The sequence below is a fragment of the Erythrolamprus reginae genome, chromosome 1 (assembly GCF_031021105.1).
Source record: "Erythrolamprus reginae isolate rEryReg1 chromosome 1, rEryReg1.hap1, whole genome shotgun sequence".
Classification (NCBI taxonomy): Eukaryota; Metazoa; Chordata; class Lepidosauria; order Squamata; family Dipsadidae; genus Erythrolamprus; species Erythrolamprus reginae.
In genome coordinates, this window is record NC_091950.1 from 181,144,291 (window position 1) to 181,171,986 (window position 27,696).

At 39.8% G+C, this 27,696-nt stretch overlaps 1 protein-coding gene across 1 annotated transcript in view; it reads right to left on the bottom strand.

Annotated features, from left to right (window-relative positions):
- Positions 1-27,696, bottom strand: part of CCDC148 (coiled-coil domain containing 148) — a 205,830-nt gene that overhangs the window by 57,115 nt on the left and 121,019 nt on the right. Inside the window, exons 10-11 of the mRNA XM_070731569.1 lie at positions 24,268-24,406; positions 22,197-22,403 (exon numbers count right to left, since the gene is read on the bottom strand). Of these exons, the coding sequence (XP_070587670.1) occupies positions 22,197-22,403; positions 24,268-24,406 (346 nt within the window). The remainder of the gene's footprint in view (positions 1-22,196; positions 22,404-24,267; positions 24,407-27,696) is intronic.

The window sequence follows — 27,696 nt, forward strand, 5'->3', positions numbered from 1 at the left end:
ATTCTTTGATTACATTCCTGACCTATTTCCAATTCTGCCAATAGTGGGGCATGATCTGATATCCATATACTTTTAATGTCTACTTTTTTAACTTGTATATTGCCTCCGCTATTCATTAATATGTAATCAATGCAGCTAAATGTATGATATCTTGCTGAATAATATGTAGCTCTGTTTAAAATATCTGCATGAAGATCCACCATATTAAGTCTGTTTAAATGTAACATCCTGCTATTTGCAGTCCCATTTGTTAATTGCATATTAAAATCTCCTGCCAAAAAAGTTGAGCCCTCCATAAAATTGTCTAACTTCCTCTTAGTATTTATTATAAATTGTTTTGTTTTCACATTTGGGGCATAAATTGCTGCTAATGTCAGCTTCTTTTGATTTATTTTCCCTTTAACAAATATCCACCTTCCTTCTCTGTCTTTCTGAATTCCAACCTCTTCAAAATTAACCCTCTGATGAATCAGAATCGCTGTGCCTCGGCTACTCTGCGTTCCTCTAGATTCAAACACCCATTTCCAATTTCTATCATTAATCAATTTATCCCTTCCTCCCCGTCTTTTATGCGTTTCTGTCAAAATCATAATATCCACCTTATATTGCTTAGCCATCCTTAATATCCTAAAACGTTTCAAACCATTCACATTTAAAACCATTATCTTACACTCCATCATAATATACCAAAATCACCCTTTTCCCCTCTTGTTTTGCCCTTGGTTTATTTCCCCCCCCCTTTCTTTACCCCTATTACCCCCCCCCAACGTGCCTTCCCCCGTGCTCTCCCCACCAAGTGGGGAGAAGACAAGAAAAAAACTTGCCCATTCATGAGGCACATTATCTGGATTGCGTTCTCACTCAACTAGCTCCTCTTTCAACCCTTTTTAATTGTAATAAAGATAAATCTTCTCCCCCCCCCCTCCTTTCTCCTTCAAATAATTCCTTCTTTAATTTTAAATTCTTAAACCACCTTTTTCTCCCCCTTAGACTTCCCCCACTGAATGACAGATATACAGGAATCCCAAGGCATCTCCAAGAAAAAATAAATAAATAAATAAATAATAATAATAATAATAGTAATAATTTTTTTCCCCCACAACAAGACAAGGAGGCCAAAACACCATCACTTTCTGGCTCTCTTCTCACGCAGAGCCCGTGTTTTCTCTGCTCCTTTCTGATGGCCTCCACCTGCCCGGTTAACTCCTTCAGCTGCTCTTCCCTTCGTCTTTCCTCCTCGTCTGGGGTACTCCAACCGTCAAAAGCCTCTTCTCCTTCATATGCTAGTGCTCCAGTTTCATCAAACTTAATCCCCAGTTGATCCAATAAAGCCTTTCCCTCCTCCAATGAACGTGCTCTGTACATTTTATTTTCCTGGAACACCAAGATGGCCACTGGGTAGCCCCAGCTAAATCTGGTTCCACTTTGATATAACCGGCTTGCAATTGGTTTCAAAACAGCTCTCGCTCTCAGAGTTTCCCAGGAAAGATCCCTCAGAACCCTTATCTCATTTCCGTCTTGTTTAAGGCTCGTAGAAGTCTTCAAAGATTTATAAATCATCTCTGCTTTTTTTTCACTGAGGAAAGCTACGATTATGTCTCTCTGCCTCCCGTCTCTTCTGGGGGGGCCACCAGTGAACTCGCAATAAATCATCCAAGCTGACTTGTACTCCTGCCTGTTTATTTAACCAAGCGCAGACTGCTTCTGTTAACTTTGAATCAAAAGCAGAATCCATTATGAACCCACGCAGACGCAAATTCCTTCTTCTCTGACGGTCCTCCAGATTTGCAATTCTATCATTCATTTATTTTATTATTCCATCGTGATCCTTCACTTGTTTTTCAACTTTCTGTATCTTTCCAGCAGAGGATTCCTCCTCCTTTTTAATTTGCTTTACTTCTGAACCCAGCTGTTCCATTGTAGTTTCTACTTTATTAAATCTCTGCTCAAATCCAGAACAAATGTCCAGCAATTTATCCAGTTTTTTTTCAATGTTCGCTAAGCTGGAAACATCTTCTTTTTTCCCTCCCTCCGCCATTTTAAGATTTATTGTACTCACTTATCACTTCCTTGTTACAGCGAAAGCACCTCCGTCTTTGCTTGAAATCGTAAATCTTCTCTTTGATGCCCGTAGATTCCTGTACCTCCTATTTTTTTCCTAAGAAGGATTTATAGTATTTTTAAGGGAGAGAAAACTCTTTACATTATATATTAATTCGGAGCCAGAGGTGAAATGCCTAGAAACCAATTCGGCACATGCGCAATCCAAACACGCAAACTTGAAAAGTCAAGAATGCAGTTTTTATCGAAAAGAAAAGAAAAGAAAAACACCCTTTTTGCAGTCAAAGGGCACACTTTCAAAGCAACAGACTTGAAGGCAATGAAAAGCAATAAACAAACACAAAGCAATTAGCAAGCAACTGTGAAAATGTCACAGCTACCCTTCAACCGTTGGCAACTCACACACTTAACTATGGCTTAATTTCAAAGTCCCGGGATCAATGCAAAGAGAGTCCTTGAGACGAAAGCCACTTCCTCTTTCTCCAAATAGACAATCTTCCATACTCAGAGGCCGGCACACTGCCCATTTAACAGCAGCCCTAATTAGTTGAACCACACCCAACCACAGGTGAACTCTCTTATCTCTTGTAATACCTACATAGCTGCTCTTTTCTATTCATTGCCCTGTGGCTGCGTATGTCAATGAATGCTTCTTCATCTGAGTCCAGTGAAGATAAGGAGGAGGATGAATTGCTCCCTAATTGGCTGTCTGCCAGGCCCCCCTCTGAGGATCCCAGTTCACATTCACTCTCTGTGTCGCTGTCGGCAACAGACAGCAGTATCACTGGCCTCTGACACTGCGAAGATTCACCCACATCCACCCCCAGAGTTCTTGGGGCAGGAGCTGGCCCAGAGCCAACCATAACATATGGTAGCACTAATTAAAGTAATATTTATTAAATTATAAATTATAAATTGGGGGGGGTCAATAAACAACCTGAAGATTAATGAGTTGAAGAATTTTGAGAACCTGAGGTAGCCACAATATCAACTGTACCCAATCCTAAATTTGAACAAAAATACCCTACTTTAACTGCTCTTGTTTTTATTTAATTTACTCTACGTTGCATTATTTATAGTCTTTTTTTTTTAGTGAAGACTGATGTCTATTGCAGCCCAACTTTTTACTTTAACAACTGAATCCATAATATCTCTGGAACCGCCTTCTACCGCACGAATCCCAGCAACCGATTAGGTCCCACAGAGTTGGCCTTCTCCGGGTCCCATCGACTAAACAATGTCGTTTGGCAGGTACCAGGGGAAGAGCCTTCTCAGTGGCGGCCCCGGCCCTCTGGAACCAACTCTCCCCGGAGATTAGAATTGCCCCCACCCTCCCTGTCTTTCGTAAACTACTCAAGACTCACTTATACCACCAGGCATGGGGGTGTTGAGATATTCCTTCCCCCTAGGCCATTACAAGTTATGCATGGTATGTTTGTGTGTATGTTTGGTTTTATAATAAGGGTTTTTAGTTGTTTTTTATTATTGGATTGTTTATGTTGTTAGCCGCCCCGAGTCTACGGAGAGGGGTGGTATACAAATCCGATAAATAATAATAATAATAATAATAATAATAATAATAATAATAATAATAATAATAATATTATTACCTACTGTGGATAATGGTTTCCCAAGCATGCAATAATTGTTTTTAAACAGAACCACCCCAGAAATATTTGCCATTTTTATTATGCAATCTTCTGCCATGTATAAGCCTTGGTTTACTTTATGTTTTCACATGGTAGGGAAAAAACCCAACAATTGTATGAACAGAGCTGTGTTAGTCTACTGTGGCAAAAGCTCACAAAATATCTAGTAGCACCTTTTCCAATAACAAATTTTATTAAAAGGCATAAGCTATGGCTTACTTCATCAGATGCAAAATTAGCTAGATTGATGTAGGATTTAAACTGCGGTAAAAGTTGGGGAGGGGGAAAGTAGGAAAATAAATTAGTTGTGCAGATGCAGATTATATGAGAGACAAATTACAAATATCTTGATAATTAATATTGTGCTTGTTGAGAACTTCCGAGATCACCTCCAAGCTTATACGTTTTAATAAAATTTATTACTCAGAAGAGGTGTTGGCAGGCTCCTTTTGCATTTATAGCACCACAGACTAACACGTCTTTTCCTACAGTATCAATAACAAGAAGCATGAAGCCAAAATCTATGAAACCTATCAAGAAATCGGCACACATACCAACAGGCATTATTTTTCTAATCAAATTAAAATAAGATGAAAGGACAGAAAATGAAGACCCTTCGCAGCCTACATATTGCAATCTATTGGAAAAGATTATACCAGGTACATTTATAAATTCATTTACAACAATCAAAGGTTTGTCACCAATGCTTTCCCTGCCATGGAATCACTCGTAATAATAGCAATAGCACTTATGACTTAAGAACATTATCAATAATGATAATAAAACAGCGTATCTTGCCAATGGCCTGTGTGAATTTGTACTCACCCACTCCACCCCAACTTTTGGTATATAGGTAGATCTCGACTTACAATCACAGTTGAGCCCAACATCAACACCCTTGAAAACGTCCAGAGATACTTCATCAGAAGAGCCCTTCACTCCTCCACTCGAAACAGAATACCCTACGAAAATAGACTATCAATCCTAGGTCTAGAAAGCTTAGAACTACGGCGCCTAAAACACGATTTAAGTATTGCCCATAAGATCATGTGCTGCAACGTCCTGCCGATCAATGACTACTTCAGCTTCAACCGCAACAACACAAGAGCACGCAACAGATTCAAACTTAATATTAACCGCTCCGAACTTGACTGTAAAAAATATGACTTTAACAATCGAGTTGTCGAAGCGTGGAACTCATTACCGGACTCAATAGTGTCAACCCCTAACCCCCAACATTTCTCCCTTAGACTATCCACGATTGACCTCTCCAGGTTCCTAAGAAGTCAGTAAGGGGGCGTACATAAGTGCACCAGTGTGCCTTTCATCCCCTGTCCAATTGTCTTTCCTTTATCTCACATATCATATATATTTTCTTCCTTTCATATATCTTCTCCTCTATTTTTACATATTATCTTTATATATATTACTTCATGTCTGTTCTCTTCCATATGTATTGTGTATTGGACAAATGAATAAATAAAATAAAATAAAAATAAATTTCTACTGCTAAGTGAGACATTTTACGGCTTTCCTTGCCACAGTTGTGAAGTGAATCACTGCCATTGTTAAGTTAGTATTACGGTTGTTAAGTGAATCTGGCTTTCCCATTGACTTTGCTTCTCAGAAAGTCACAAAAGGTTATCATATCACTCTGGGACACTGCAACCATCATAAATATGTTGCCAAGGGTCTGAATTTTGATCACATGACCATGAGGAAGTTGCAATGGTCCTAAATGTGAAAAATCGTCATCAGTCATTTTGGGGGCGATGCTGTTGTAACTTTGAACGATCACTAAATGGACAGTTGTAAGTCAAGGACTATTTGTAATACATACATGAATCTCCCAATCCAGTTAATGAGTAGAAATCACATGAACAATTTGAACCATGTTTAGTGAGTTGTGCAGAGGACAGAATGCAAAGTTCTACCCGCTAAGAAAGCTACAAGGTAAAGCTTATACAGTGATGTTGCTTACAGGAAAAGGGCAACATTATCACTTGACATTACCCATTTTCACAGTAATTTTAACCCATTTTCTAGTATTTTTAACCTTTGATGTGTTAGTCAGTAAGCCTTGAGTAAGCATCAAAGGTCAACTACTTCTTTCCTAGTAAACAGGCCTTTGGTGTGCAGTTTCAGCCTCTTAGTAAGCTATTAGCATTTTTATATTTTTGAGGTTTTAGCTAAATAGCAAGCATCTCTGAAGCCATATAGACCTTTCAAAAATAGACCATCGAAACAGAAAGAACAGAGCACAACTGATGGTCACCTACAACTCATAAGTCAAATTACTCAAATATATGATTATGTATGAGGTCAGTAAGGGGCGAGTACAAGTGCACTAGAGTGCCTTCCATCCCCGGTCCTATTGCTCTCCTATATCTCCTATACCTTTCTTCTATTCCTATATCTCTTCTTCTATTCTTTCATTGATATATTCTATTACTATATCTTCTTTTCTATTATTTCTTAGATATATTTTACTATGAGTATCTCCTCTATAACCTTCATCATGTATTTTACTATATGTATATAGATATATATCCACTAAAACCCTCATTGCGTATTGGACAAAATAAATAAATAAATAAAATAAGTTACAGTTTAGGCCAGATAATAAAATGGTGTATATTCTCAGTAACTGAGTGACAATGCTTATATCTGAATGCAAACAACCACTGAATCTGAAGCAGATTCTCACAAACAATGCAACAATGATGTTAGCATGAAAACCAAACAATCGGGAAATCCAGAAGGCTGCTTTTCCCCCAAAACTACACCAACAGATGCATCATTGGCCCAAAAATATTTGCGCAAGATCAGAGCCACTTTCCTGTATTCTTCCTCTAATGTGATATATGCCAGAGGTTCCTCCCAGTTTGGACTGGTTCACTAGAACCGGTAGAGACCTGCTGGTGATGTCACAATGATGTCACAGGACCGATTTGGTCGGTGCCAGTCTGTGGGAGCCACCATCTTTTTTTAAAAAAAAAATTAATTGAATTATTATTTTTTCCCCTTCTGAGCATGTGCAGAAGCCGGGTTTCCAGCACAGTGCATGTGGTAACCATCTTAATTTTGGCTTTTGGGGAAGAATTTCTTGGCACTGCGCTTGCATGCGCCCACACAGCATGCTCATGCAGCTTGGGAAGAAGTGAACTGGCAGCAAGATAAGTTAAAATGCACCCCTGATATATGCCATAACCTGCCAGCAATGTCCTCCTCGATCCTACATAGGACAGATAGGACAAACTTTGCACAAATGAATTAATAGACTCAGACAAGGGCAAATTAGCATCAGAGCATTAGCATCAACCTCACAGGACACTCAATAGCAGATGTCAAAATAATGGTTTGAGAAAAATGGGACTTGAATTCCACGACTGAGCAAGAGATTGTTGAACTCACACCAAAAGGTTTCTGGCAAATCTCAGAAAGTCTCAAGAAAAACAGTTGTTTTTAATGCTATACAAATTAGTAATTGATTAATGACATTGTTCTTGAGTCAGTTTCAAGCTGTATCAGTCTAGCCACTCTATGCAGCTAAAGAAAAGAGCTACAGCTCACAAAAGCTTATAACTTTTAATAAAATGTATTCGTCAGAAAAGGTGCTACCTTCAGACTCTTAGAAAAAAGGAGTTCCAGATCAGTCATCATCCATCTAATATTTTTCAAACAACTAAATGAGATTATATTTATCTGCAATAAATGTGTTATAGATATCTTTATTTATTTTATTTTATTTATTTATTTATTAGATTTGTATGCCGCCCCTCTCCGTAGACTCGGGGCGGCTAACAACAACAATAAGACAATATAAACAAATCTAATATTTAAGTTTAAGTTAAATTTTTAAAATCCTAATTTAAGAAACCAATCATACATACAGACATACCAAGCATAAATTTTATAAGCGTAGGAGGAAGGGAATATCTCAATTCCCCCATGCCTGACGACAGAGGTGGGTTTTAAGGAGCTTATGAAAGGCAACTCTGATCTCTGGGGGGAGTTGGTTCCAGAGGGTCGGGGCCGCCACAGAGAAGGCTCTCCCCTGGGTCCCGCCAGACCGCATTGTTTAGTCGACGGGATCCGGAGAAGGCCAACTCTGTGGGACCTAACTGGTCGCTGGGATTCGTGCAGCAGAAGGCGGTCCTGGAGATATTCTGGTCTGATGCCATGAAGGGCTTTATAGGTCATAACCAACATTTTGAATTGTGACCGGAAACCGATCGGCAACCAATGCAGACTGCGGAGTGTTGGTGTGACATGGGCGTATTTAGGAAAGCCCATGATAGCTCTCGCAGCTGCATTCTTGTTTAATATCCTTTAAATTTCATTCAATAATTTCTAGTTCATCTAAAAGGGAACAACTAAATAAATTTGCTTTCAAATCCAAGGCAAATTGATTTAAATCTGTTTTATTGTTGTTGTTTATAAAATAATACAAAACAGTCTGTTTTTATTGTTCACATTTTCTGTGTAATTGGTGACGAGAGCAACAATATTGCCATCTTATTAAAAAAAGAACTACACTTAATATAAGGCTGACTTGTGTATGTGTGTGTGTTTCAGAAAGAAAGAGAGAGATTCTGAAAAAGAGTAAGTCCCCTTTCCCATTATTAGCTCTGATCCAGCTACAGTTTTCAGCAGATAACTACCTAAAGACCAGAGCCTTCAACAGAAATAGTGTATTTTTATGTTTGTTCTGGTTGGCTGTTTTAATTATATTTCACTGTTAGCTGCTGTGAGAATAACATAGATTTAAGAACAGGATAGAAATATATCCATATATAAGATGAAGGTGCTTGTTAAAGTTTCATCGTATAATTTGATGTAATGGAGCGTTAAAAGATCTGCATGCAATTAATTATATATTTTAAATCACATACTGCATTACAACCAATTAAAAAATAATATGCTGTTCATTCATAGGCTAGGCATACTATATATTGATATTCTGCAATCAATGCCTAGAAGTCAAATATCTCTATTATTTCGAAGCCTCACACTCCATTGAGCTGTTTCTGAAATGCTACTACTTAGATTTTAATGGGATGTTAATGTACATTTCACTATTTCTTAAAGTGCCAATAGTAATTTGATTTCATATTAAACCACTATTAAAATGATTACTTTTGTCAGAGCTATAAATATTGTGACTGTCAGCATTAGCCTTATAATATGATGCACCCAAGGAAACCTCTGCTTCTTTTTTGAAGACCTTAAACCACTGAATCAGAAGCAACCCAGTAAAAATTAAAAGAATCTGCAAATGGTTGGAAGTGTCTGTTGATTGCAAAATCTGGTCTGGAGTCTGATTCCGATTCAGAAAATTGCAGGAAGCTTCACCCCGAGAGGATTTCCCCTGATTTTTAATTTTGTGTTGGAACCCTTGGCATCCCCAGTATAAAACAAATCAATAAAATTCATGGAGTGCTTATAATCAAATCTGAATAAAAGTTCTTGTATACAGAAAATATACAGTGTATATATATTGTATACAGTGGGAGTGGAAACATGAACGATAACAGCAAAAGCAATCATGGAGTAAGGAATTTTGCAGAGACATGGTTACATAACTTGGTTATAAAGCTCAACAAGAAACTCAACTTTTACAAAAACTGCTTCTTTTATAATTCTGGCATTGGACCAGAATATCTCCGAGACCGCCTTCTGCAGCATGAATCCCAGCGACCGATTAGGTCCCACAGAGTGGGCCTTCTCCGGGTCCCGTCAACTAAACAATGTCGGTTGGCGGGCCCCAGGGGAAGAGCCTTTTTTGTGGCGGCCCCGACTCTCTGGAACCAGCTCCCCCCAGAGATTAGAACTGCCCCTACTCTCCTTGCCTTTCGTAAGCTCCTGAAAACCCACCTTTGTCGTCAGGCATGGGGGAACTGAGACATCTCCCCCGGGCAAACACAATTTATGCATGGTATGTTTGTATGTATGTTTGTTTAGTAAATGGGTTTTTAAAAATATTTTAAATTATAATTTAGATTTGTCATGAATTGTTTTATTTTGCTGTGAGCCGCCCCGAGTCTGCGGAGAGGGGCGGCATACAAATCTAAATAATAAATAAAAAATAAATAAAATAAATTAGATTGGAGCTACAAATGGATTTATATTTGGAGAAAGATTTATGGACTTGAAATATGTTGGATAACAACAATGGCACTTTTAAGAAAAAAATATCTTTCAAAATTTTTTTTTAACAATGCAAAGATGGCAACTACTTTAACTAAAATTAGATTTTAAGGGAACTTTAAGGGTAGAGGGATTGTATATTGATTGGGAGATAGAAGGGCTTGAAGGAGGGGGGATTTCTAACGGGAACAAGATAATTATGTGGTGATTAATATATAATTAAGATGTTTTCGCTTGAATCCATAAAATTATCTTTTGGGTAAAACTTAAAATATAAATCTTTGAAATTTGAAAATAAGGGAATGATACCAATGGAGGCGGGTTATATTTTTTCTTGGAGCAAAATTAATATTAAGGTGTAATACAATCATGTTGTTTTAAATATTTGAAGAAGGGGGGTGGAGTAGAGCTAGCATGTGGAAAAATGTAAGGGAAATATATTAAGATAATAATTGGAATTTAGGAGTCTGTAATTGTACAATGGCAATCAGACTATTTGGGACTTTCTTTATTTTTATTTTATTTTTTCCTGTTTGTCTTTTGTCTTTTCTCTTTTTTTCTTATTTCTCATCTATTTTTCTTTCCAATTGTCAGCTTTTTTTCCAGTTAACTTTACATTTCCCTCCTTTTTAAGCATGTAATTTATTTTATGACGGACAGCTAAAAATTATTGCAAGTTCTAGTGATGAAAGTTGAGGGGCACAGTAAAAAAACTGAGACTAGTTTATAGAAGACCCAACTGATGACAACCAATAGCCTTAGAGATGAAAAGGAAAATAGGGATAAGATGGATAACTTTTGTCTTTTAGGATTGACTATCCCAGTAATGGAACAGCACTACAAAACACACTCAGGAAGTAGCTTTTTTAAAGCTTTTTCTTCTTCTTTTAATTTTGTCTGTTCTTTTTCTTCATATCTATATTTAATTAATAAATACACTGCATATCAACACTCTGTAGAGTAGCAATGACATTTTGAAATGATCTAGCAGAATGTCTTTGTGACATAGTTAGAGAAACTTTGAAGCCCTATGCCTTACTGTTGAGAACAGAGCAAATTAAGCTCCATGTGATCTAACAGGTTGGAGGCCCCTGTCTTAATAAGTTGATGAGGTAATGAGGGTAAGACTGGTTTCTTTTCACAAATCCTCAGCTTGCCAACTGAAAGAGAGAACAATGAAGGGGAGATTATAAAGATACAATCTGAATAGAGAGAAGGTGGAATTGTAGTTCTCATAATTAAGAGCCAAGATAAGCAGCAGCTGCTATTATTTCTGGAGAAAGATGCAGGCTAGGGGAGGAAGTTGTTAATTGCTTTTTATTATAAATCTACAAAACTGTTGCTTTCCTACTTCAAGGAAAGCATAAATCCAGACATTGAAAGGGTGGAGGGGTGGGGTTTTTTGAGAATGATCAAAAGGAGAAGGTCAATCTATCATGAATCAGGTGCTAAGTTCTGCATGGATGAAGCTCAAAAAGGGAAAACATTTGATAATATGGGGGTGTAATTTTCACTTTTTTTTCTATGCAGTATTGAAAAAAAAGTGATTGTATTTCATATTGTAAAAAAAATGGTTGTTTTGTAAGAGTACTGCAGTACTACCAGAGCAGCGCCATGCGGATTATCCCTATACAGTACTTAACTTCAGAGTCTGAAAATGTTACACTATCTGTTCATAGAGTAACCCAGTTTTATTTCAAAATTTTTGTTCCTTGTGGGGGGGGGGATAATTATTTACATTTATGCACACAGCATATATACAGGTAGTCCTGGATTTATGACTGCAATAAAGTCTAGAATGTCCATCTTATAAGTCATGACAATCATAAGTCAAGGCACCCACGTGACCCGGTTTTTAAACATTTTTGCAGCAATCATTAAGTGAATGTTGCTGTAGTTAACAAATTAATACATTTCTGCTATTGGTTTACTTATCAACAACTGAAAGAAAGATTTAAACTGGTTAAAAAGTGCTATGGATTTGACTCTGTTAAAAATGAGTTGAAAAGTTTATTATATGGAAACGATGAATATATCTCTAAGATATATAGAATGTTATTGAAATTGAAATTGGAAAACAAACATGTAAAAACATTGTTTGATTCAGTGGGCAAGGAATTTTGAATATAATGTAATACTTAAACAATGGGAAAATATGTGGACAAAGGGCTTTAAATTTACATGAAATTATAATCTAAATTTCTATAAGATGATGTATTATTGGTATTTTACACCAGATAAGAGAAACCAAAGGATGCGTCGATTCCTGCCATGGATGAATGGTTGCAGAATTGATAGAGTTGGCTGAATGGCAACATTGACTATTTTGATTAAAGAAAAGAATGTACCAGTAAGTACTTTTGTTTCCACATGGAGACCGCTTCTGAACTTTTAATATGATTGTATAGGTCATTAATGTAAAGCAGAAGTGTGTAGATGCTAGAACGCAGCCTTGGGGGACACCGCTGTTAACTGATGCTGGTTTTGATAGGGCCCTCCCTATTTTGACTACTTGTTGCCTCTTTGACAGGAAAGCGGCTATCCATTTGTGCTGGGATCTGGAAATGCCATAAGAACTTAATTTTAACAGTAGTTTGTCACGCACCATTGAAATCAAAGGCTTTGCAGAAGTCTATGTAAATTGTGTCTATTGCTTTATCCTGTTCAAGATGTATGATCCAAATATTTCTGCAGTGTAGGAGTTGCAGATTACAGGACAAATTTTACCTGAAACCAATCAGCTTGTTAGAAAGCAGGTTTTTTTGTCTCTGAGTGGAAGGTGAGGGATTGGTTTATAATTGATTCCATGACTTTACAGGTGATACAACACAATGAAATTGGTTTGTAATTTTCTACTAGACTAGGGTCTCCCTTTTTAAAGATAGGTATGACTGTGGCTAATGACCATGAGTCGGGCAAGGAGCTGGTTCTAAAAGATACCTCATATATTGTACATAGAGGCTCAGCTATGGCAGCAGCAAGCTTTTTTAAAAAGTAGGCATATAATCCATCAGAGCCAGGCCTTTTGAGCTCCAAGCGGTCTCGTGTTCTCTTTGCTAATGACATAAAATTATTTTAACACCACTGACAATGTTGCTGCCCTACAAAGTGACTTTGACTACGTGTCTGAATGGTCGCACTTTAGGCAAATCCAAACCTCAACTAATAAATATTTTATTCTACACATTGGCAATAAAAATCAGAACACCAAATACAAGTTGGCGGAAAATATTATTATTATTATCATTTATTAGATTTGTATGCCGCCCTTCTCTGAAGACTCGGGGCGGCTCACAGGATACAAAAACAACACAACAAAACTGATTAATTAAAAATTACTACTAAAATCCCATACATAATAAAATCAGTCAGCCAATTCATTCACAACCACACATTACATCTTGTAAACAGAGGAAGGGGGCTTGGTCTAATTGCCCCATGCCTGGCGACATAAGGCTCTTTGAGGCTCTTGCGAAAGGCGAGGAGGGTGGGGGCAGTGGGAATCTCTGGAGGGAGCCGATTCCAGAGGGCCAGGTCTGCCACACAGAAGGCTCTTTCCCTGGGCCCCATCAGACGACACTGTCTAGCTGACGGGACCCGGAGAAAGGCAACTCTGTGGGACTTAACCGGTTGCTGGGATTCATGAGGCAGAAGGCGGTCCCATAAGTAATCTGGTCCAATTCCATGCAGGGTTTTATAGGTCATCACCAACACTTTGAATTGTGTCCGGAAACCAATTGGCAACCAGTACAGTTCACAGAGTGTTGGAGAGACATGGGTGTATCTGGGAAGAGCCATGACCGCTCACACGGCTGCATTCTGCACGATTTGAAGCTTCCAAACACAAATTACCTTATAGATGACCCTTATTCTGTCAAGGACCTAGGACCATGATGGCAAAGCTATGGCACGCATGTCACAGATGGCACACAGAGCCATGTATGCCAGCATGTGAGCCATTGCCCTAGGTCAACTCCAGCATGCATGTGCACACCAGCCAGCTGATTTTTGGCTCACACAGAGGCTCTAGGACTGTGATGGCGAACCTATGGCATGGGTGCCACAGGTGGCAACCGAAGCCATACCTGCTGGCACGCAAGCTATTGCCCTAGATCAGCTCCAACCTACATGTATGTGCTGGTCAGCTGATTTTTGACTTACGGGGGGGGGTGTTGCTTCCAGAGAGCCTCCAGGGAGATTGGGGAGGGCGTTTTTACCTTCCCCCAGCTCCAGGGAAGCTAATGGAGCCTGGGGAGGGCAAAACATGAGCCTACTGGACAGTGTTCACTCTACTTTTTTTGGGGGGGGGGCGGAAAAGTATAGTGTCTGAGCGGCAGTCCCTTTGGGACTGGGCGGCACAAAAATAATAAATAAATAAATAAATAAATAAATAAACAAACAAACAAACAAATAAAAAACCCACCCTGTTTTGCCTCAAGAGAATTTCAAAATAAAATACTGTACTGTGTGTCTATAACAGTGAGCTCATAATAGGGCAACTCTATCCATATCAAAATGCCACTTAAATAGTTGAGCTAGTTTCAAACTAGATTTTGATTTTCTTTCTCTCTTCCTTACTCCCATTCTTTTTCTTTCTCTTTTCCTTCCTCTCTTTTTTCTATCTGTTTCTCTCTCTTCCTCTCTTCTTCTCTCTCTCCTTCCCTCTCACTCTTTCCCTCTCGGCTTCTGGGCAGGTTTGGAAAACTCTGAGTTGATGATGATTTTTAAGTGAGCGATTGCTCACTGCTCAGCTTAGAGGGAACTATGCTACTGGAGCCACCAGAAGTTTGGGAACAGGCTGTTTCTGGCCTCCAGAGGGCCTCCATTTATTTGTATTCATTCCCTTCATTCATGTCCATGTTCATATTCATACCTGCTACAATACAAAGAGCCGGGGTGGCGCAGCAGGTAAAGTGCTGTACTGCAGGCCACTGAAGCTGACTGTAGATCTGAAGGTCAGCGGTTCAAATTTCATCACCGGCTCAAGGTTGACTCAGCCTTCCATCCTTCCGAGGTGGGTAAAATGAGGACACGGATTGTGGGGGCAATAGCCTAGCTCTGTTTAGAAAGTGCTATTGCTAACATGTTGTAAGCCACCCTGAGTCTAAGGAGAAGGGCGGCATAAAAATTGAATAAATAAATAAATAAATATCTTGTACCTGTTTGATAAACAAACAAACTTCGGATCGTCTAGGATATAAAATGTTGAAGCTGCCTATCAAAAATTATTTACTTATTTAAACAATTTATAATATATGGCCATGGTTCTCATAACTGGGTGGCTAACAGTATATCCAAAACCCCAAAGTTAAAGCAAAGGCAGAACATCCAGATAAGTGATGGGTTGCTCCTGGTTCGGTCTGGTTAAGCAAACCAGTAGCGGTGGTGACAGGAGGCTCCGCCCACCTACCCGGGACACTTCTTGAATGCGCAGAAGTGCCACATGCATGAGAGTGAACCAGTAGCAACAGGATTTACAACATACTACTGATCCAAATAGTATACAATACACACAAAAACCTCCCATATCTCATTCAACTACATAAAACCAAGCTCACCAAAGATCTTGGCCTCAGCTTTTGGGCAAAGATTCATGTTTTTAAGGTTCTCTTAAAGCCTCGTAAGTTCAGAGCCATCCACATTTCAAGGGAAATCATATCTTCTTTTTCCTAATAAAAGACACTACTTCACAGAAGGGACTCAGAACACCCCAATTCTGCCAAATCTGATGGAACCAGCATAAATATAAACTGCAACCCTACTTGGACCGGGAGTCACTGCTCACAGTCACTCATGCCCTCGTCACCTCGAGGCTCGACTACTGTAACGCTCTCTACATGGGGCTACCTTTCAAAAATGTTCAGAAACTTCAGATCGTGCAGAATGCAGCTGCGAGAGCAATCATGGGCTTTCCCAAATATGCTCATGTTACACCAACACTCCGCAGTCTGCATTGGTTGCCGATCAGTTTCCGGTCACAATTCAAAGTGTTGGTTATGATATGACCTATAAAGCCCTTCATGGCACCGGACCAGATTATCTCAGGGACCGCCTTCTGCTACACGAATCCCAGCGACCAGTTAGTCCCACAGAGTGGATCTTCTTTGGGTCCCGTCAACTAAACAATGTCACTTGGCAGGACCCAGGGGAAGAGCCTTCTCTCTGGCGGCCCGGGCCTTCTGGAACCAACTCCCCCCAGAGATTAGAATTGCCCCCATCGTCCTTGCCTTTCGTATGCTACTTAAAACCCACCTCTGCCATCAGGCATGGGGGAATTGAGATCCTCTTTCCCCCTAGGCCTTTACAATTCTATGCATGGTATGTATGTATGTATGTTTGATTTTTATATTAATAGGTTTTTAAATCGTTTTTAGTATCAAATTACTATTGTACACTGTTTTATTGTTGCTGTCAGCCACCCCTAGTCTCCGGAGAGGGGCAGCATTCAAATCAAATCAAATCAAATCAATCAAATCAATCAAATCAATCAAATCAATCAAATCAAATCAAATCAAATCAAATCAAATCAAATCAAATCAATAAAAAATTTCAATATTTGGCCCTGGGTCATAACCAGCTTCTTGAATTGTCTCTGGAAGCCTACTGAGGACCAGCGCAGCACATAGAGCAGCTGAATCACATGGGTGTCCCACACGGTGTCCAAAACAGCTCGTTGCAGCTCTAGCTTCCAAATGCTCTTTAAGAACAGGCCTATTCCTAACTCCAATCAGGAAGTGATTAGGGGATGAATAATTATGCCAAGGCCTCAGGTCTAAAAATGTGCCCCATTAACAGACAGAATGGATTTGTCCAAATTTTAGCCATAGCTGTCATTTACTCCATAAGCAAGGTTCCAAATTTTGCACTGACTTCATCTGGAACAATGCTATGCCATTCTAAGTTACATTTTCCCTCAGCCATTCAGTGCTGCTAGAATTTAGCCAAACTTTGTCCTTTCCCATTCAGATTCCACAGTGTTCAGGCGTTGAAAAAGAATTCTATCACTTAATTAGCCAGGTGTGGCATTGTATAATTGAATATTATCCAGACGTTAATGATATTTTGCTTTCTAGTCACAGAAGACCTCCAGAATGGTTTCATGAAGAAGCAGAACAAAAGCGTGGGAAAAATAGAAGCATGACACCCCACAAAGTTAAACGTCTAGTACTTCCACCAATAATAATAATAATAATAATAATAATAATAATAATAATAATAATAATTTATTAGGTTTATTAGCCGCCCCTCTCCGAAGACTTGGAGAGGCTTACAACAACGATAAAAACAATATTATAATGGCACAAATCTAATATTAAAAAACTAAAAACCCTATCATAATTAAAAACCCAACAGCACATACATACCAAACATAAATTATAATAAGCCTGGGGGAAAGATGTCTCAAATCCCCCACGCCTGGTGGTATAGGTGGGTCTTAAGTAGTTTACGGAAGACAAGGAGGGTGGGAGCAGTTCTAATCTCCGGGGGCAGTTGATTCCAGAGGGCTGGGGCCACCACAGAGAAGGCTCTTCCCCTGGGGCCCACCAGACGACATTGTTTAGTCGACGGGACCCGGAGAAGGCCAACTCTGTGGGAGTTTATCGGCCACTGGGATTCGTGTGGTAGCAGGCGGTTCCGGAGGTACTCTGGTCCAATACAGAACCAACACAGAAGAGTGTCCCCTCCATTCCTAAATCCCTAAGTTGGTCCATAAGGATACCATGCTTGATAGTATTATAAATCACAGGGTGGTTAAAATGGATAGGTTATGTTACTCCCAAGACGTTTTTAACAAGTATAATCAATGCCACTCCAGTGCTACAAACCAGGTCTGAACCAACTTAAAAGTATGAGGATGATCTCTTTTTAAGAGATCTTTGGAACTGAAAGCCAACCATCTTCTGAATAAACTTACATAAAAAGGGAAAGTTGTACAATAACCCAAAATGTTCCATTCTTTTGTATCCAGCGATTGCTTTTTTGAGAAGGTAAACCACTATCTTAGAATAACTCTTAGAATTGGAAGGGATCTTGAAAGTCTTCTAGTCCAAACCCATGTTCTATGAGAATTCACCACGGCCAATTCGCCATAGCCAACTCGCTGCGGGACTGCTCACTGAGGGGCAAGAGTTACACTAATATCAAAGAAATGGGGGATAGAATCATTAAAGAAAGGATGCAAAAGGAGGGACATAATGAAATGTGATTGACAAAAATTAAAATACGTTTTATTTATTGTAAATAACTAAATAGAATTTCTGAATTGTCATGTATTGAGTTGTCCTGCAGTGTTGGCCATGGCGAGTGGTCCCGTGGCAAGTTGGCCATGGTAAGTTGGCTGTGGTGAGTTGGACGTGGTGAGTTAGCCATGATGACCCGTCCAGAGCAAATTGGCTGTGACCAGTTGTTTCATTCCCTCAAGCAGGAGACCCTATACCAGTGATGGCGAACCTATGGCATGGGTGCCACAGGTGGCACGCAGAGTTGTATCTGCTGGCTGTTGCCGTACCTCAGCTCAAGCGTACATGTGTATGCTGGTCAGCTGAATTTTGGCTCACACAGAGGCTCTGGGAGGATGTTTTTGGCTTCCAGATGGGGGAGGGCGTATTTACCTTCCCTCAGCTCCGGGGAAGCCTTTGGAGCCTGGGGAGGGTGAAACATGAGCCTACTGGGCCCACCAGAAGTTGGGAAACAGGCCGTTTCTGGCCTCCAGAGGGCAGGGGAAGCTGTTTTTGCCTTCCCAAGGCATTGAATTGTGGGTGTGGACACTCGCACATGCACGATAGCACACGCTCATGTTTTATTGGCACCCGAAGAAAAAAAGGTTCACCATCATTGCCCTTTACCCATCATGGCGAAGCTATGGCGCATGTGTCACACATGGTGTGCATAGCCATATCGGAGGGCATGCGAGGCATTGCCCTATGTCAGCTGCAGCACAAATGTGGCCGCTAGCCAGCTGATTGTTGGCCTTGTAGAGGGCTGATTCATCCTCCAGAGGCTTAAGGGAAACTTCCCTGAAGCCTCTGGACTGCAAAAAGCAGCACAATAGGCAAACCGGAAGTCCGTTTTTCCAAAGTTCTGGTTTGGCCATTTTTTTACCATCCCGGGCTTCAGGTAGGCCTGTGCACACATGCAGGGATGGGTTGAATTGTGAAGCATGGAGGGGTATGCATGCATGGGAGCAGTGATGGGCTCCTACGGGTACAGTCAGCTACATAGTACCAGTAGCAAAATTTTGATTTCCCCCCCCTTTTTTTCCCTTCTGGGCTCTGGGTATGTTTTTCCTATTGCACTAAATGAGGTTGAATGTGTATAATTTTAGAAGAGTTGCACATGCATGCGTGTACATACACTTTATTAGTAGATAATCAAGGGTGGGCTACTGCCTGGATGGGGGGAACGCAGTGGGGTAGCGAAAATGGAGCTCCACCCCAGAGCACCTAATTTGCACTGAAAGATGTTGAAACAAAATTCATAAGCCACCACCACAGTGTGATAGTAAAAATTTTGGTAGCCCACCACTGCATGGAGGGAGAGGGAATGAGTTTGGGTACATGCACATGTCTTAGCACTCGCACACACCTCCTTTTGGCATGCCAACCAAAAAGGTTCGCCATCACTGCCCTTCCAAGCAAATGGCTGTCCAATCTCTTCTTAAAAACTTTAAGTGATTGAGCACCCGCAACTTCTGGTGGCAAACTATTCTTCTGGTTAATTGTTCTCGCGGTTAGAAAATTTCCCCTTAGTTCTAAGATGATGGTCTTTATTCCCCCGATTAGGAGATTTTGTGTGGTATAGTGGGTTAAGAAAATCTTACTTCCACTTAATTTGTTTGTTTGTTTGTTTGTTTGTTTATTTATTTATCAGATTTGTATGCTGCCCCTCTCCGCAGATTCGGGGCAGCTAACAGCAATAATAACACAATGTAAACAAATCTAATATTTAAGTTAATTTAAAACCCCAATTTAGAAACCAATCATACATACTAACCTACCATGCAGAAATTTTATAAGCCTAGGGGGAGGGAAAGTCTCAATTCCCCCATGCCTTATGACAGAGGTGGGTTTTAAGAAGTTTACGAAAGGCAAGGAGGGTGGGGGCAACTCTGATATCTGGGGGGAGTTGGTTCCAAAGGGTCAGGGCCACCACAGAGAAGGCTCTTCCCCTGGGTCCCACCAAACGACATTGTTTAGTTGACGGGACCCGGAGAAGGCTAACTCTGTGGGACCTAACTGGTCGCTGGGATCCATGCGGCAGAAGGTGGTCCCGGAGATATTCTGGTCTGGTGCCATGAAGGGCTTTAATAGTAGGAATGAAGCCCTCTGCATAGAAAATAATTATGTTCTATAATATCAAGGGAACCCTAGCAATTAAGAACTTCCCAAAAAGGAAGAGCCGGGGTGGCGCAGTGGTTAGAGTGCAGCACTGCAGGCTGCTTCAACTAACCGCTAGCTGTAGTTCAGCAGTTCAAATATCACCACCGGCTCAAGTTTGACTCAGCCTTCCATCCTTCCGTGGTGGGCAAAATGAGAACCCAGATTGTGAGCGTAATGTGCTGATTCATAAACCTCTAAGAGAGGGCTGTAAAGGCACTGTGAAGTGGTATATAAGTCTAAATGCTAATGCTATAAATTACCACAGGTAAACTTTGACATCTTGTTTGACAACCATCCAAAGTCACAAGAGTGATGAACAAGAAGGACTTACAACCGATTGCAAAGTTGCAGCTGTTAAAGCATCCCCATAGTCACATAGCTGTGATTCTGGCACTCAGTGTCCAGTTTGTGATTATTACATTGTACTGAAGTCATACGATTGTGATTTCCAATGTTCCCTGCCGGCTTCCCACAAGCAAATTCAATGCCGGGGCCAGCAGGAAATCAGACGTTGTTGCCACTCCTGCAACTTTTTCACTCAGAAGCGCCTGCTTGCGACATCCCCTCCATAGCACTTGTGCACTTACCAACCTGTGATTTCCACCTCTTCCTGTCTAATGACCTGCAAGGTCCTGGGTTATGACAACAACCGAAACTACCAGGATTGCCGCCAGTAAATGATGTTGTAACATCACATTTTACAACCCATGGAAATTCTGGTCCTAATTGCCATCATTAACTGAGGATACCTGCACTAGACATGGTCGAAGGTCAAAGGAGCTTCTGACAGTACTATTACTGCTGCTCATCAAATGCTCATTTTTCATTGTGCCACAAAAGTATAGCAAAAATCAGATGGATCACTCTGTACCACAGGTGAATGAGCATCGTCTTAAAGACAGCAGTTCTTTATCACAATAGAAGGATCATCAAACTTGAGGTACTGCTACTAAGGTCTGATTTAATTCCAAGAAGAGTACAATAACATACACAGAATAATGCAGATGAATTGTGCTCAGATCACATGCTTCCCCATGGTAAACTGAACCATCCTCACATGCTAGGTTTGCACAATGCATTAATCTAAAATTTACAGTAAGCTTATGGTTCAGTGCATTTTGCAAACACAACATGCCGTATATAGCCTGCATAAGTACCAAATATCAATCATATTGCATCAATATCTTGTTTCAATTATATTACAGTATACAGAAGTACAGACCACGGGGAAGCCAGAGCAAAACTTCCAGGAATGTTGGCAGAACAAAGTGTGTTGACTATTTGTTCAGTTTGCACTGATCATTTAGCAACAATTGGTTTCCTTTTCCAGGCTTCCAGGTTATCTTTTTTTCGCATTGAGATTTCGGCTTGGCATCTTTACACTGAAGGAATGTGATAATTCCATGGAGGGCCCCTCCTTTTCTTCCATATCCCAATTATATGGACCTGAGTCACATTTACAGAACAGATAGATGCACACTCCCTGCAGCCCCATTTTAGCCATATTAATTCCAGCATGCTGTTACTGCTGGTGGGAGAAGATAAGTCACAGTCAATTAGTTGTTATCCCAAAATGGCATCAGGATAGGATTAATTAAAATTCTCTCCCTCTCCCCACCCGAGAAAAACACATTTCCACACCTAATTCTACAGACGCGTAGAAGTAATGTAAAGCTGGCCCTTTAACACAAAGTCTCAAGAGCGCGTAAATTAAAAAAACAAATTACTCACCTTTTTGTAACAAAGTGAAACAAGACTTCTCCAATCCATTTGAGGGTGTGTAATTCAACAGTGTCATCCTGAAAAGCGGAATTAATGACTAGTGTTTCCAGATAAGGTGGAAGCCCATGGACAGCTAATGCACATTTCTCTCCCCCTTGCCTTCAAGTCAATACTGAACAAGACAGGATATGCAAAGCAGCAATAATTTAATAGAAGGTTGGGCAATTGAGCCTACCTTCTCTTTCAGATGAGCACATATTTCCTGCTGTTTTCTTCTATTATTAGCCACCATCATTTCAGTCTCATAAGCAGCGCAAGCTTCTGCGAGAGTCATCACCGCCTTCACTAAGAATGTTTTCCTAGCTTGGGCCCAGTTGAACATCAGCACTCTCAATTGGTTTCTGGTAAAGTAATAGTGGTCCCAAGACTTTTCATGAGCAATCTGAAAGGGCGGGGAATGGAAGCAACAAAGGAAAAGGGGGTTATTTTGGAAATCGGCAGAATTGATCTTCTAAACCCTAACAGCTAAAGGTTGCTTTAATTGGATGTTTAAAATGACCTTATTTGAAGCCAAGAGAAGGTTAGCTATTAAAAGCATGAACGAATCATGCCCTTCTCAGAAACTAACAAGAGCTACGTTGCATTAAGGATTAATGTAACTAAATCAACAACCCAGAAACATTTCCAACATATTGACAGGGGGTCAAAGAAAAGAATAAAAGGCAGCTGCCACTGAGAAAGTAGAGAAATTTAAAGCTAGTTTTCTCCCCAAGTCGTCTCTCGTGGATCTATTGAATTGCCTCCCCCGAAAAACAATTATTACACATTTTGTTAGACATATCACTTTGTGTGCAAAAAAAAAGTTTGCACCAAATGCAGCAGGAATAAAACGTAAATGCTCTGTAAAACTAATTGGAGCGCTATCATGGATTTCACAGTGGTATGTGGAGAGTTTTATGAATGAAAGTTCCATTATTTATAAATGAATGGCTGTTGCTGTGTTTTGCTTTGAGCTCAGAGAAGAAGCGAAGTTATAAATCTAAGGTTTGCACTTTTGAATGCTGCCTGTTAGTGTGGGCATGTAGGTTATGCTTTTTATATTATCTCATCTAGCATTTATTTGAGATATTGAATGGCTGGGTTGCTTGCCAGCTAACAGTACTGGATTTGCGGAACATTTAAACAACAATACATTACGTTTACAGTTCCAAGCAGAATGCAGAGCAAAAGTGTGGAACTTGTGGCCCTAGTGTATTTCAACTTTCAGTTCCCTTCCCCATTAGCCATGTTGGCTGGGACTCCTGAGAGCAATATCTCAAGGGCCATAGGTTTCCATGCCATTCTACTCAGTTGGAGGAAGTCTCAAAAGTTGTTTTTCCTCAAGAAATGGGTGTGTGAGAAGAGTCTGAAGACAACTGCTATCTCTGGTGGCCTCACCCTTGAAGAATATTTTCTTTCCAGAGATTGGAACAGCCCCAACGTTAGTCTTTAGGAAAGCCACAAAGAAACACCTCTTTCATGAAACATGTGGAGGATTTTTTTATTATCTTTATTTATATCCCCCTTCTTTTATTACTTTTATTCAAGAAAGTAAATGTACCTAATACTCCTTCCCCCTGCTATTTTCCCCAGGACAATAATACTGTAAGATGATTTGGGCTAGTATATACACAAATAAATGAACATGTTAAAAAGTGAGGAGTAATCTACAGTATATCAAAACAGGAAATTGCTCCTACATGTAAGATATAGAGTGTGTGTCAACTTCTGACAATTTTCAGATTTGGCAGCATTTTTAAATTGTATCCTGTTGAATCCCATTCCAGGCAGTCCGCAACCTTCAGGAACAGCTACAACTATTAATAATAGATTTAGAGGCATATGATAAGCTTGGGTGGATTTAAAAGACTGCAGATGTGGATTTGAGAACCTGGAGGTCTGAACACCGGAGCACCGTATTTACAAACACATAATCCACTCACACACAGTATTATAGTACAGTATTTCAGCGAGCACCATAACCACAACATTGGCTTAGGTGAATTGTGTTGTATTATGTTCTTTTTAAAAAAAATTAATGTGTGAATGTTTTGTACTATTTTTGGAGGGATGGGATGATCTGGGACACATTTGAAAAACGACAGAGATCATAGTAGGAGGAAAAATGAAAAGTCCCAAGTGCAATTTCATGTGCGTGGTGCTAAACAAAATCTTATATTCAGCAAAACCTATTAAAAATGTTTAAAACTTAATTCTCGTCCCGATAATTTAATTTTTTTTAAAAAGAGAGAAGTTCTACAGCTTACTAGGCTTTGTCTTGATTTGTGAGGTAGAAGTTTCTGAAGCATATCCAAATAGAGCGTTCTTCTACCTTGCATGTCACCTGGATACTGACCAGTGACAACCTGATATGTCCAAAGGTCTTCTTTACTCCACTGGAAACGGCTGTAGGAACAAAACAGGACAAGTCTAACACAATCTTACAAGCATTGTATCTTAAGGCGTTCCTTTCTTGTGTTCATGGCTGTTTGACTCTAAGCCATCTTAAGAAAACCCTGTTTGAACTGAGATGCTTTGGCAACACTTTGCACAGTATTCAGTCCAAATTGCAGCTACTACATCCTCCCTTTTGGACAATTCCCTGGTTGCTGGGCTTTCCCATCTTTCTTTTTCCAGGAAAGCATTTGCCAATCACCTTCCTTCCTTCCTCTGGGTGGACTTTCCTGAGTAAATATACTTCCAGTTTGTGTGCCACCCAGATATAAACATCCCCCCCCCCATGTACACAAATATAAATGAAATCTAAAGCAACTTTATATTTAAAGCATGCTGTTTCCTTGCAAAGCATTTTTTCCTCATTCATCTTGGTGAAGCAGCACTTCTCTGGCCCGCTGCCGGTGTTGTGGGTGTGTACAGAGCCATTCCTAGGTGCCACAAATGGTTCTTGGTTCATGCTGGTGATGAAGCAGCTTTACAGTGTGGATAAACCTGTCATTTCCAAAATGAGGCAATTGTCACTGAAACCCTAACAAGCGACCTCGATACACAATCAAGCCCTATCTCAAATGCTTGTGCATGAACATAGGCAGATCCAACTTGTGTGCTTGGTTTGAAAGTGTTCTTTTCTCATTCAGCACAAATATATGCTTTTGTGTCTAGGACAAATTCTGAAAAGGCAATTATTTTTCCCCCTGAAATTCTATTTGAAGAACTACTGCACCTTTTTACCACCCCCCCCCAAAGAAGGTAAAAACTTGGGTGTGTCTTATACACTGAATGTGTACATCTACCTCCACTCTTTGGTCTCTGCCTGCTAGCAATTTACCTCCTTGCAGCAAAGAGCAGAAGAGGCTGCTTAGCATAAGTCACTGATTATCTGCCTCCCGACACTCAGCTGATTGATTGAAGGTGCCCGCAAGTCCATGTGCTAAAATGAAAGTGAAACTAAAGCAGCATGGAGGCAAATTGTTGGAAGGATCACACTATGCTGAAATTGACTGTTTTTTTGCTGCAAGGAGGTAAGTCAATAACTATAAATGCCTATAAAATGTTCAAATTATTAGACTTATTTTTTAAAGATTGCTTTATTATTAATTTAACAAAATGAAGAAGCTTTTTAAAATAAATGCTTGATCTGAAGAGACCCAGTGCTATTGTATCTTCTTTTAAATAGCAGAGAATACTTCAGAAAGCCTCATCTTAAAGATCTGTAAAAATATAATTTGAACTGTAACAGTGTCCTTTTTATTAAGATAAGACAGCTGAGTTAACCCTCACTTAATCATGTTTGGAATAGATCTATTTAAATAACTGGGAGGAGTTAGTGTGGTTACATTTAGCAAAACTTTCTGGGATTAATATACTGCCATAATTTCTCCAATTCTTTGCTATTTCTATGGGTCAAGCACACATGCACAGACATACACAGCAAACAGTGTGTATCATCTGTGTTGTCTGCTGTTTGACAAATTGCTGGATGGCAGAGGCCTTTTTTCCTTGTTTTCTTCCCCCCAAACTAAAGTGCGTGTTATACTCTGGTGCATTTTATACTCCAAAAATACAGCAATTGTTGAGGAGGACTGTTAACTACTGCTTTGGCCATCATGCAAAAATTGAGCCGTTTCTGTACCCCAGTTGCATATTTTTGAAAAGAGGTTAGCAAAACACCTGGCAGATAGTGGAAGGGACAAAAGCCACACTAGCTTTCAAATACATAGGCATGAGCACAAGGTAAAAAGGGCAAAGCAAGAATGAGATCAGTCAACAAGAAAAGACCTACTGTGGCTCCCAATAAAAGTGACCAAGTCTCTTTTCTCCTTTGGTTAGAGTCTGTTCCAGTAGTATTAAAAAGTCACAATCCCTCTTTTTTTCTTTTTTCTTTTTTGCTGTCCTTCTATTTCTTAAAAAAGAAAGGCTTACAGTATTATACACTCTTAACACTGCTATTATTCAAGCACAAAAACAGTTGTAAAAAAAAAAAAACCTCTCCGCAGCCAAAGGGGCCTAACACACACTAGCTCAGAGGAACACTGACATAACAAAGGAAATAGCCTGCAGCCAAACAAAACAATGTTGTATCTATTAAGAGCTCTGGATGCAAAAAGCATCCGCCTTTCCATGGCATTCCAGAAATTATTCTTTGCATTACACTCTTTCAAGATTCACAGGTTTAATAGCTAGCCATTAAAATAGAACAGAACAGAACAATATTGGCCAGGTGTGATTGGACACACAAGGAATTTATCTTGATGCATTTGCTCTCAGTGTACACAAAAGAAAAAAAACAAATTCATCAAGAATCATAAGATACAACACTTAATGATAGTCCGGGTACAAATAAGCAATCAAATCATATTAGGAACCAATCAACATAAATTGTAAGGATCCAAGCAACAAAGTTACAGTCATAGTCATTAGTAGAAGGAAATGGGTGACGGTAACAAGGAGAAGATTAATAGTGTAGCCTTAGTAAATAGTTTTGACTGCTTCCTATTTGCTGAGAAGCTTATGATCCACTTCAAGTGTGTTCAGGTACTGCTAGCTGGTTCAGCTTAATTAGAAGAGTGTCTGGAATGATGGCATTGAATGCTGAACTAAAATCTACAGAGGACCCTTGCGTAGGTCTTTGGAAATTCAAAATGTTGTAGGATGTAGTGCAGAACCATATTAACAGCATCATCTGTTGATCTGTTTGCTTGGTATGCCAATTGCAGGGGGTCTAACAGTGGATCCGTGATGGTTTTCAAGTGGGACAGCACTAGCCTTTCAGACGTTTTCATAACTACAGATGTTAGAACAACTGGTCTTTAGTTGTTCAGTTCCTTGATGGTGGGCTTCTTTGGCACTGGGATGATAGTAGAGTGTTAGAAGCAAAAAAAGACATATAGCACATATCTAGCAATTTATTGAAGATGGGGGTGAAGATGGGGGCCAATTAGTCAGCACAGACTTTTAAACAAGGCTTTATCTTGTTTGGGCCTGGAGCTTTTCCTGGCTTTTGTCTGTTAACAACAACTGAAAGGGGAAGGAAGCAGCACTTAAAATACACAGCATGAAAAAAAAGATTGGCAACACCTCTAAGTTGTAGGCATAAAAATCCTGCTCAAGCAGTTTACTTTGAAGGTCATTGGACACATTTTCATGTCACACCATGTCAACATTCTGAGAATCTGAGCTTGTTGTGACCAAGTTTGATCATTCCCATTTTATTCCTCCTGCCAGCAGAATTGGCTTCA